This window comes from Cornus florida, unplaced genomic scaffold, assembly GCF_030987335.1.
Source record: "Cornus florida cultivar Cherokee Brave unplaced genomic scaffold, ASM3098733v1 CherokeeBrave_3.0.0_Hap2_Chr07, whole genome shotgun sequence".
Taxonomy (NCBI): domain Eukaryota; kingdom Viridiplantae; phylum Streptophyta; class Magnoliopsida; order Cornales; family Cornaceae; genus Cornus; species Cornus florida.
In genome coordinates this window covers 45346985-45358272 of record NW_026775577.1, presented here as the reverse complement: position 1 = coordinate 45358272, position 11288 = coordinate 45346985, and the positions used below count along the sequence as shown (strand labels likewise).

General features: G+C 35.7%; 1 protein-coding gene across 3 annotated transcripts; it reads left to right on the top strand.

The window, feature by feature from the left end:
• The first annotated feature begins 1041 nt into the window (after positions 1–1041).
• LOC132267137 (protein NRT1/ PTR FAMILY 5.6-like) lies at positions 1042–11007 on the top strand. Of its 3 annotated transcripts, none has more exons than XM_059768204.1 (5): positions 1042–1141; positions 1311–1404; positions 1566–1717; positions 9085–9629; positions 9718–11007. In XM_059768204.1, the coding sequence occupies exons 1-5, from the start codon at positions 1124–1126 to the stop codon at positions 10451–10453; spliced, it is 1545 nt and encodes a 514-aa protein (XP_059624187.1). In that variant the 5' UTR covers positions 1042–1123; the 3' UTR covers positions 10454–11007. The 3 variants fall into 3 exon arrangements, with proteins under 3 accessions (XP_059624187.1, XP_059624186.1, XP_059624185.1); XM_059768203.1 differs by having other exon boundaries at positions 1497–1717; positions 9721–11007; XM_059768202.1 differs by having other exon boundaries at positions 1497–1717.
• The last annotated feature ends 281 nt before the right edge of the window (positions 11008–11288 follow it).

Genomic DNA, 11288 nt, shown 5'->3' with positions numbered 1-11288 from the left:
AAAAGGGCCTCTCTCTTTACTTTTTATCCCGCCTAGGTGGGGAGGTGCCGATTCCCGCCACTCACTACTTAATAAACTCAACGTGCTGTACTCATTTTGTTGGGTAGGTGAATTTTTAGGCCGTTTTGTTATTGTTTTGTTAGATTGCTTTTGTTGGCTTGTATCTGGTTTGACGGGGTAGATTTACTTTTTGTCTCTGATTAGATCTTCAATCTATATCGGGTTTTGTAGTCTCCATCTCTATCTCGGTTTTGTAGTCCCACCTCGGTGTGAGTTTTGTTGTCCTCGCCTGTTGTGCGTGGTTTGGGGAGTTCTTTTTCGTTGGTGGCGTTTTGTGAATGTAGTCTTGGAACGATTGTCTTGATAATGACCTGATTTTTGAGTCATTCCGGTTGTTATTTTTTTTTTTGAATGGTTACGACTGTTATGTTGTTTTTCAGCAAATTGATCGGTCATTTATGATGATCTGTATAGATATTGTTTGGTTGATATTTTTATTGCCAAAAAAAAAAAAAAAAAAATCAAGGGACAAAGACCAAGACGTCTTTGGACTCTTTTGTCAACAAGATCATTTACTCTTCAAGGGACAAAAAAGAAAGACCTCGAAGTCTATGAACTGCTTTTTCTCTCATGAGTGAATGGTAGGGGCCTGTAGAATAAGATACATATAAATAAGGACAATACTGGTTGGACCCAAGTATTCTACAATAATTATTGACTTAGAGTGAACTTTCTTACTTTGAAAATATATATATATATATATATATATATATATATATATATATATATTGTTTTTTATTCCCAAATATTTTGAACAAAGACATGTTATTTTGTTTATATATATGTTTAGATATATATATAATTTCTGGATTCCATTATTTTGGTCATATATAATTATTGACTTGGAGTTGACTTCCTTACTTTTAAAAAATATATATTGTTTTTTTTATTCGTAGATAATTTGACAAAGACTTGTTACTGTATTTTGTTTATATATATATATATATATTTTTCTGGATTCCGTTATTTTAAGTACTACTTCAAAACCTCTCGTATTTAAATCTCAGTCTTGCCGAGCTTTACTTTCTCAACTCGCTCTAGGCCTGCATTTTCAAAAGCTAAGATGCCAAAATTGTATGAGGTATATAAATTAGGGTTTATCTCATTTTGTGTTGTTATTAACAACGTTCACTTTCTTTTGGTCCTTTCAATTTTATTTATCAGTTATAGTTTGAGCGCATGACCATATGACCATACCTGCTTTGGTAAGACACACATTTACACTTTTTTTTTTTTTTTTTTTTTGACAGATGAGCAGCAGTTGCTTGCTAAATCTTGGTCATGGGGCGATTAAATGGTTCCATTACTATGTTGTCTTATCCTGGGCTGCCATATTTATCTCTGGTAATTTTTATGAACGTTGTTTTTGCATAGAGACGTTTGATTTTCCTATTAGACCTGATTTGCTCAGTTAATCTTCTTGTATTCTTTTTTAGGTCTGGTTTTCAGCCATGGCTTTGTAGAATATGCTCTCAGTAATGTGTTGATATCCTATTTAACAACAGACTTGAAGATGGAATATCTTCCAAAAGCCACAACGATTATATATATTCGAGACGGTGTATCATCAGTGCTGACAATTGTTCTTGCTCACATATCAGATGCCTACACTGGACGTTTTGAAATGGTGGCCATCTCCACTGCTTTTTATATCCTTGTAAGTTTCTTTGTTTATACGTACATGGTGTAGTCAAATTTTTTGCTGGTTTTATTATTATTATTATTAGGACGAAGTGCAAGAAACACCAACACACCTATTATATGCAAAAGGTGCAAAAAAAAAAAAAATAAATAAATAAAACCATTACTGTTTCTTTTGGTGCAAAAAAACCCCTGATAAGTCATTTTGACCAAAATGTTTATTAAAGTCCCAAAATTGCCCTCCTACTACCATAGCAGTGAACTAATTCCGGCGAGCACTTTCTGTACGTGTATACATATAGGATCGAGCTTTAGTTTTTCTGAATTTTATAAGAACATTATTTCGGGCAAGCAAACCTATCCTTGTGGATCAGTTTTGTTTAGGATCAGTAATACAAACTGACTAAAATGACTGGGGAAATAACTCCCTACCAGTTGACACTTCAAAGCTTCTTGTTTTTGTCACAAAGGTGATTGGATTGAAACAACTAGGTTCACTACCTTGTTGAAGCTCTAGTTCGTGAAGGCCTTTAGAATGTTCACGTCTGCACACTGTAAGCCTGAGTTATCAAATTAATTTTGACTTTTTACTGTTATATATATATATATGTGTGTGTGTGTGTGTGTGTGTGTGTGTGTGGGTCTTATATATATATATATATATTAGATTGGTGGTCGCCGGTGGCGGGGTGATTGGTGGTGGTGATTTATAGATATGTGTATGCCCTGTGTCTATATATATGTATGCTAAGGCGATGGAAATCAAAGAGCAATTTTGGAACTTTTAGAAAAATTTTGGTCAAGATGGCTTGGTTAGGGGTTTTTTGCACCAAAAAAAATGTAGGTTTTTTTTTTTTTTTTTTTTTTTTTTGCACCTTTTGTATACTTGCACTAAACCCTTATTATTCTTATTATTATTATTATTTGGAGCAAGTACTTTGGCTTGGTTTTGTTAGTTTTGTTTGTGTTTTAATATTCTTTAGGCTAAAGGGCAATAAACCCCTTGAACTTTACTCTCTCTCCCAAAAAACCTCCCAAATTTCTATTTTTACAATAAATCCCCTAATCTATTTCCTTTTCTACAAAAAGACACCAGGTGACACTATTCCAGCACCTATTCATCACCTGACCCAATATATAATTTCAAAATGACTGAGTTACCCTTATTACTATTAAGAAAATAAATAAATAAAAATTCCAAATTAAAACGTCTTTGTTTAACCCTAATTTTCTTCACAAGTCGCCATTGTCATCAACAACGACTGGTCAAGTGCGTGCTCAAGCTCGCCGGCATTAACGTTGTCATCTTCCTCAACATTGATGAAGTTCTCTGCTATCTCCTCTGCCACACCCATGTTCACACCCATTTGACACCAAAGCCGATCTCTGCCATCACCATCAAAATCTTACCTGCCACTTCTACCATCACCGATCTCACCAATCAAGTCTTCGCCGAGATCGCCGCCGCCATCCATTTCAGATGGAAGTCGTATTCAACAACAGAACCTGAGTTCTCCGAACTCAGCCTCAACCTTGGGCTCACCGTTGCTGCACCACTGACCGACCGCGAGCCCCATCAACCTCGCTGCAAGTCCAACGGTCGAACTTAGTCTCGTCACCTCCGGACATCACAGCTGTCTTCTTAACCATCGTTAACCACCACAGCTCTCCGCTGTCATCTCTGCCATCGTCAATCCCTGCCACCGATCATCACACCGCTGCTCTTCTCTGTCATCAAGCTCGCCGCCACCCACTGCCGAATCGTCCCAAGTCTGTCTCACCGGCTCTCCAACAGTCGTTATCTCTGTCTCACCGACTCTCCAATAGTCGCCAAATCTGTCTCACCGTCGCCCACTGCCGAAACATCTAGCTGTTCCTCGCCGGTGCTGCGAGCTGCCGCAAATCGTCCCAAGTCTGTCTCACCAGAGCTCATCACTGTCCATCGCCGCATCTGCCGCTACTCCACAACCGGCCAATCCTTATTGTCTCCCTGCCGACCAGCCGAAGCCACCCTTTCCACCTTCAGCTTTAACCCTCCCATTCTCTTTCTGTATATACCAAAGTTATGGGTTATACTTTGAACACTCCTTCTCAGTGATTAAAGACAATTGTGACCCACATGCCATCAAAAAATAATAATAATAATAATACTTTGCATCAGATAGAAAGAGAAAGTGAGCGTGATAAAGGGTTGTGGGATCCCTCCTCTTCATGGCGGCGTAGGATTCCGAAGATTCATACAACAACAATTGCTATGGCTGCTAGGAAAGGACACGCAGACATTGATTTCGTGATTATTATGGTTTGATTTGTCCAGTCGAGTTCGAGACAAAATATCATGAGTTAGCCGTGATTCTCGCTGGCGTTATGGGGTGTGGAGATGGTGGTGGTTATGGGGATAGTTGGAATGATACCTCCGCATCTGTGCTGGTGGTGATGGTGGTGGTGTCGCCACGACTGGTTCAAAGGAAAGACGGCGGTTTGTAGAGAGAAGATTAGGGGATTGGGATTATAAGATTACTTAAATGTCCCTATTATTAATGATGTGGCAGTACATGATGTGGATATTTTTGTCCAAAAATAATGGTGATAAGGTATTTATGCTGTCACAATATCATTTGTTGTTACTAAAGGGCAATTTTGTAATTCAACATTTCCGGTTAGCTCAGGTGCCGGCAAATTTAGATTTTGTCCTGAAATTATACTTTTTAAATAGTTGAGGGGGTATTACTTAGTTCAGGGGGTTTTGTGCTTTTGCTTGAAAGTTCAGGGGAGTTTATTGCTCTTTACCCTATTCTTTAGGATAAAATACAAAAAAAATTCTTCTAAACCATTGTACTTTTGTAAATAGGGTAAATTACACTGACTTCTCCTTATGAGGTTTCGTCAATCTACACAGACCTTTCCTATTGTTTGTCAAATTACACTGACCTCTCCTGTCAATGGATGCTTTTAAGGGAAAGAGTAAAATTACAAATTTATCCTTACTTATTAATTTATTATTAAAAATATAAAATATAATGGATGTAAATTACCAATAGTACACTTTTTAAGATTTTTTTTTTTCCTTCTCCTTTCCCACGGCATTGCCTTGCCGACAAGCCCCCCCTCTCTCTCTCCTCTGTCCCAACTGCTAGAAACGGGTGACGTCAATGGAGAAGAGCATGGACGGCGATGTGCTCGATGATGAAGTGTTAACAGCATCCTTAGAAATGCGCTACCCCGGAGAAGGCTATGCATCTTGATAAAAAAAATAAAAATAAAAAAATAAAAAAAAAACCCAAAAGTTGTATCTGTTCATAGAGAGAGAAAATAGGTTTCTCAGCCGTCAAGGAAATGGGTCTACTCGTTACATGAAGTGTTGCCGGAGAGGAGTGCACTGGAAAGACAACTTGCCAGACTTAAAATGGGTTTACACCAAAACTATGAGCTCGCCGTCACAATGGAGCTTTACCATTCGCCATCGTGAGCTTTGCCGATGGATTCTTTATTCCATGCCGGTGATTTCTTCATGTCGCGGTTTGTCCTCGCTGGCCCATCCTTGCTAAATTCAGTGCTTGCATCACGGCCGGATCCTTGCACTATGTTGGTTGGTTTAACAAATTTCAACTTTTTCAATTTTATATGAATTAACATAAATTCAAAATATAAGAGAAAACTGGAAATTACTTTGGGCAGTAGTGTGTCCAAATTTCTTACACTGAGCACATAGCTTAGGAATCCAAACATATTCAACTTAAATTTCAATTTGCTTATGGTCATCTTTAATGTAGAAATCAAAAGAAGAGTATGTGTTAGTTGCCTACTGTTATCATTTTGATGATGAGAGTTTGATCTGGGGTGCAGTTTGAGAGACTGTTCATGATTGGGAGGTAAAGGATATGGTTGAGTTTTTGGTGATGCTATATATCTAGGTTATTTTTGAGGTGGGGATGAATGAGCAAACGTGGATGGCTTTGAGCCGGGGAGATTTGAGGTATAATCCTTCTATTGTTAGCTGATGGATGCTTAGGGGAAAAGAATTTGGTGCTTAAACCAAAAAGTTGAAATTTGTTAAACTATCTTCGTCGGAATCTCTCTAAACTAAAGCTCGTCGAACCCTAATTCGCCCTTTGCAACCCCAAAAAAGTTGAAATTTGTTAAACTACCTTCACCAGAATCTCTCTAAACTGAAGCTTGTCGAACCCTGATTCGCTATTCGCAGCCACCGTGTGTATATATATAGATAGATATATATGTGTGTGTATATGTATATATATATATATATATATATGTGTGTGTGTGTGTGTGTGTATATGTATTGGATGAGATTGATGTGTGTGTCTGTGTGTGTCTAAGGGCACCATTGTCCTTTTGAGTTTATAAGTCAAGGATATTATTGTAAATTTGCAGTGATTATTGAGGTTAAAAATGTCATTTCAGGCATTAGAAGGGTAAAATTGTCTTTGTATTGATTTTTTCTGATGAATATAAGCATAAACTGTTAGTTGTTTAATGGTAGGGGAGGTTTGTGTTATCAGTATATAAACTTCGAGGGAGGTCAGTGTTATTTGGCAAATAAGAAGGAAGGTCAATGTATAATGACGAAACATCAAGGAAGATCAGTGTAATTTACCCTTGTAAATAATACATGAACTATTGATTTGTTGCAATTAATTAAGGACACATTCATAACAAAAGACTTGTAAATAATACATGAACTATTGATTTGTTGCAATTAATTAAGGACACATTCATAACAAAAGACTAATTTACCCCTTTTCATTAAATTTGTCATCTCTATTAAATTATTTTTATTATCTAAAAATTAACCATTTACCTTAATTTTTTTTTTATTAGTATCAATTTATCATAGAAGTAGAAAAAAAAAATTATAGCTACTATTTTCTAAAATGATTAACTTATTATTAAAACTTTACTATTTATAATAAAACTTATTATACTTAATTGAAATTTTTTATAGCAAATATATATATATATATATATATATATATATACACACATTCTTTTTTATTAAATATATAATGTATTAATAGAAAATTAATAAATTGCTTAAATAAAAAATACCTTCTTTTTTATGCAATATAGTCATGAAAAATAAATAAAATTACTTAAATTGTTTTAAAAATTTTGTACATAAAATTTTTATTTTAATTTTAAAAAGTAAAGGTAAATTTATGCAAATTTAGTGAAGAATATGCTATCGGATTATTATAACTTTTTTCATAATTTATTATTTATGTAAGAAAAATAGATTAAGTATACCTAATTCAATAAGAAAGTTATTATAGTCACTTAATGAAATATAATTAAGATATTGAGGTGTTGGAACATTAATTAGGAGTTTTTTTTTTTTAAGGGTTAAGTGTAAAAAAAAACCCCTCTAATATCCTTATAGTGCAAAATGGTACTTGTGTGGTAAAAAATTTCCCTGTATTATTAATTTGGTACAAATAGATGCTTCTGTAATATAAAATATCAATAATACTCTCACTACAGTTGAATAAATTAATTACTATAAATAAAAGACATGTAAAATGTTCCTTTTATTCACTTATCAAAAAATGAAAAAAAAAAAAACTTTATCTTAATTTTTCTTAAAATATCCGCCACCAAAACCGAGATCTCTTTCTTATCCGGCCATTAGAAGGATCTTGACAGCAGACGCATAGGCGATAGGAAGAAAGAGAAGGACGGACCGTAGCTGAGAACCAGTTGAAGGCGAAGCCATTAGACCTACAAGACATAGATCCCAGAGGTGAGAAGGCAATATCAAGATATTTATTTTCTTGATGCTTCACAGCTAGTCCTTCCGAGCCCACCTGTCGTTCTCTGAGCCCACTTTGACACAACCAGTAGTGTGTTACCTGTGCACGAGGCAGGGAGAGAAGGTGGGGCACACGTCTCTTTGATTACCTGTGTGTTGAGGGAATTTTTTTTTTTTTTTTTTTTTTTTTGTTTCTATGTCAGCAAAATTATTGGATTAAGATATGATGACTTGGCAAGTTTTTATTGGACATAAGAGATTACAAGCCGCCACATCAACCACTTTTTTGGGTCTTTATCCCTATCTAAAAGGAATGGTAAATTGAAGAAACTTTCCAGAAGATAAATGAAAGAGTAAAAAGAGTAGTGTGGCCCGCAAATTTGCTTGTCGTTTAATTGACTGATATCATTGACCAAGGACTCTTGTTTGTTTCTTTTATTTTTATTTTTGGGCAAATTACACAAATTATCTATAAAATTTTTATAATGTGCATGTAGATAGAAGTTATAACAATATTACACAAAGATTTATATTGACCGTTTGGTTACAAAAAATAATATAAATTTATACTTTTAACTTTAAAATTAAATCATTTATTTTTAATATTTTAAAAATTAATTTACTCATAAATTTTTCGTATAGGTTCGACTTCAATCTCTATCTATGCCTTTGTCAAATACTGAAAAAATAAAAATATATATATTTTTTACTTGAAAATAAAAAAAAAAAATTAAAAAAATATTTTACGTCCTAACAAATAAACAGAACAAGAAACAAATATGACTGTAAGACTATGCCTTAAGGTATTATTGATGAGTTCATACTCAACTATTAAGACCCATAAGAAGAGTTCCAAAATCAAAAGTCAAAGAAACTAAAATCATTTTCGCTGTGATCATTAATATGTAGAAAGTATTGTACAAAAAAAAAAAAATTGAAATATTAAAAATAAATGCTTTAATTTTAAGGTCAAAAATGTAAATTTATATTAGTTTTTTGTGGTCAAACGGTTAATATAGACATTTGTGTAATATTACTATAATTTTTATCTACATGCACAATATAAAAATCTCGTGAGTGATTTGTGTAATTTGTCCTTTATTTTTAAAACTAAAGTGATTGATGAGTGACACAAATTTTAAAAAACAATAAAATAATATAGTAAGGAATGTGAGAGGATGGATGGAGCACAAAAACAAAAAATAACAAACTTCTCCAAAAAAAAATATATAGTGCTACATAGTGACATGGCTCTAAAGTATTTACCCAATTTTGTTATTATGTTACCGGAGGCGATTGAGGTCCAATGATGTTGACAGAGTCGGCAAGATTGAGTCTGAGAATTGAGAAATTATTAAGTAGTCTTGGTCCATTAATACTTGGTGGATCAATTAAATACAGACTCTTGAATTGAGAAAATGACTCTAGAAGGGTGTATTAATAAATTATAAAGTTTTGTGATCGGAGAGTTTTCATTAAATTAGTCCACTAAGTGTCAAATGCACCAGAACCATCTAATAATTTCTACTGAGAATGTAAGAATAAGATGCAGCATATTACTTTGGTTGTGTATTGTACTGTTGTACTATAAAATCTAACCATCATCATTTTTGTAGGGATTGTTGCTAATGAGGTTGTTTGGAACTCAAATAATGTTGTTCTTTGTGGCAATGGCGCTAGTAGCTGTAGGTAGTGCAGGACACGAACCGGTTCTAAAAGCATTTCTTGCTGATCAATTAAGCGAGCTTGAGCCAAAGCCAAGTATAGATGAGGAACGGGTAGAGGCCCGTGCAAGTGTCTGGTGGCGCGTCGCGCGGTTCTCAGGTGCTACCACAGCTACATTTGCGATTTTATCAGATACTGAATGGAAAGTTAAGTTCCACGCATCACTAATTGCAATGGTGATCGCATATCTGCTGCTCTGGTTGGGCTTCTCCTTATACTATTGCAACTGGATGGGCTTCTCCTTAGAATATTGCAACTGGTGGGCCTTCTCCTTATACTATTGCAAAAAAGCCACGGGCAGCCCCCTTACTCTTGTTTTTCGTGTTCTTAAGGCAGCAATTATGAAATGCCACCTGGACTACCCCCTTGAGTCGACGCAATTCTACAGGAATGACAGCAATCAATTGCCATTGTTTCCTCGCGTTCGATTCTTAAGGTAGGCGTAGTGCTTTCTTAATTTCTCTGTGTCTCCCCAAAATATACGTGTGTGGTAATTAATTAACAAAAGCCTTATTGGTTGATAGCAGGCTGTTAGACAAAGCTGCCATTGTGGAGAAGTCCTCTCTTAGTCCAGAAGAACAAGAAATTACAAGAAGGGTTTTCACAGTTGCACAAGTAAAGGAAGTAAAACTTTTATTTAGAACGGCTCCTATGTGGATACCCTTCTATGTTTATAGTCTAGTGGCCGCAACAGGGAATACTTTTTTCATTGACCAAGCTGCCAACTTGAATGATAAAATTGGGGATGGATTCGTTGTTCCAATGAATATTTTCTTTCTGATGAGGTCCTTCTCGAGCTTCACAGTCCCGTTTCTGTGGGACTTATTAATATCAAAGCACTTGGGTGAAGGAGGGAAACACCTTGCTACGCTTGTGAGAATTGGTTGTGGGATGGTCTGTTTAATATTATGTTGCATCACTGCTTGGCAGGTTGAGCTTCAGAGATTGCATGATTCAACTGGGCAAATGAGCATCCTTTGGTTAGCTCCACAGTACTGTTTGTTGGGAGCTATGGAAGGACTTGCGCTGGTGGGGCTTCAAGTTTTCTTTTATGGTCAAGTTGCTGAATCCATGAGAAGCTATGGGCCGCCCTTCACCGAATGTGTACTGGGCATTGGAAAATTCATCAGCATACCCTTTATCTTCATTTTTAGACACCTTAAATACGAACCATTTGGATCATTATTACCTTACGTTAGTTCTCCTCTCTGTTGGGAACCTATTGATCTACATTTGTGTTCCAGGAATATATTTCTATAAAGTGGAGGAGGAAAATTCAGCTCCAAACAAGGAAGAGGATGTTATTCAAGCGCAGCCGGCAGAGCAGCCAAGTACTTGAAACTCAAATCATTAGGTAACAGATCGTTGTACAATCCATGGTCTCATAAAGTTGTGCTGATATCCCAAACGTTTACATTAGAGTAATTCTATAAATAAATACTCCGTAGAACATATGTTGTGAGTATGGGATCCACACTCCATCTTATGAAGTCATAAAAGTGATAGTGTGTGTTTGTGTGTTAGGAGTCTAGGAGAAAATGCATTTCAGTACTTTCATGATTAGTGCTCAGTGTGTTGAGTGTATCAAGCAAGGATTTGATTTGTGTGTGCAAGAGGTGAAAATGTGTGTGTATATATGTATGTAATATGAATGGTGGAAGTGTAACACACTTGGGCTACAAATGAATTGAATCGAGACGAGACGAGATGAGCCGAGCTTTCGATTGTTCGGGCTTGCTATGCCAGAGAGCTTCTGGGTTCGACTCGGACTCGGTCTAGCCAGGCTCGAGTTCAGCTCGGTAATTTTTTCTTAAGCTCGAGTTTGGCTCCTGCTTGAATGTATGTGCGTATATATGTATTATGCGGTCATGTGTATGCACGTGTATATGTGTATTTATATACTATCAAATTAATCAACAACCCAAGAAAAAATTAGCCACCAATCTCCTTCAAATCGACTTCACAGTTCACCAATTAATCACCCATCTCGGATTCTGTGTTGTTGCAGAAACGTATTGCGATTTGTGGCAGTATTTGCGCTTTAACATGACATAATATTCAATGGCATAGATGAGAATATGATTTGGGCGGGGTT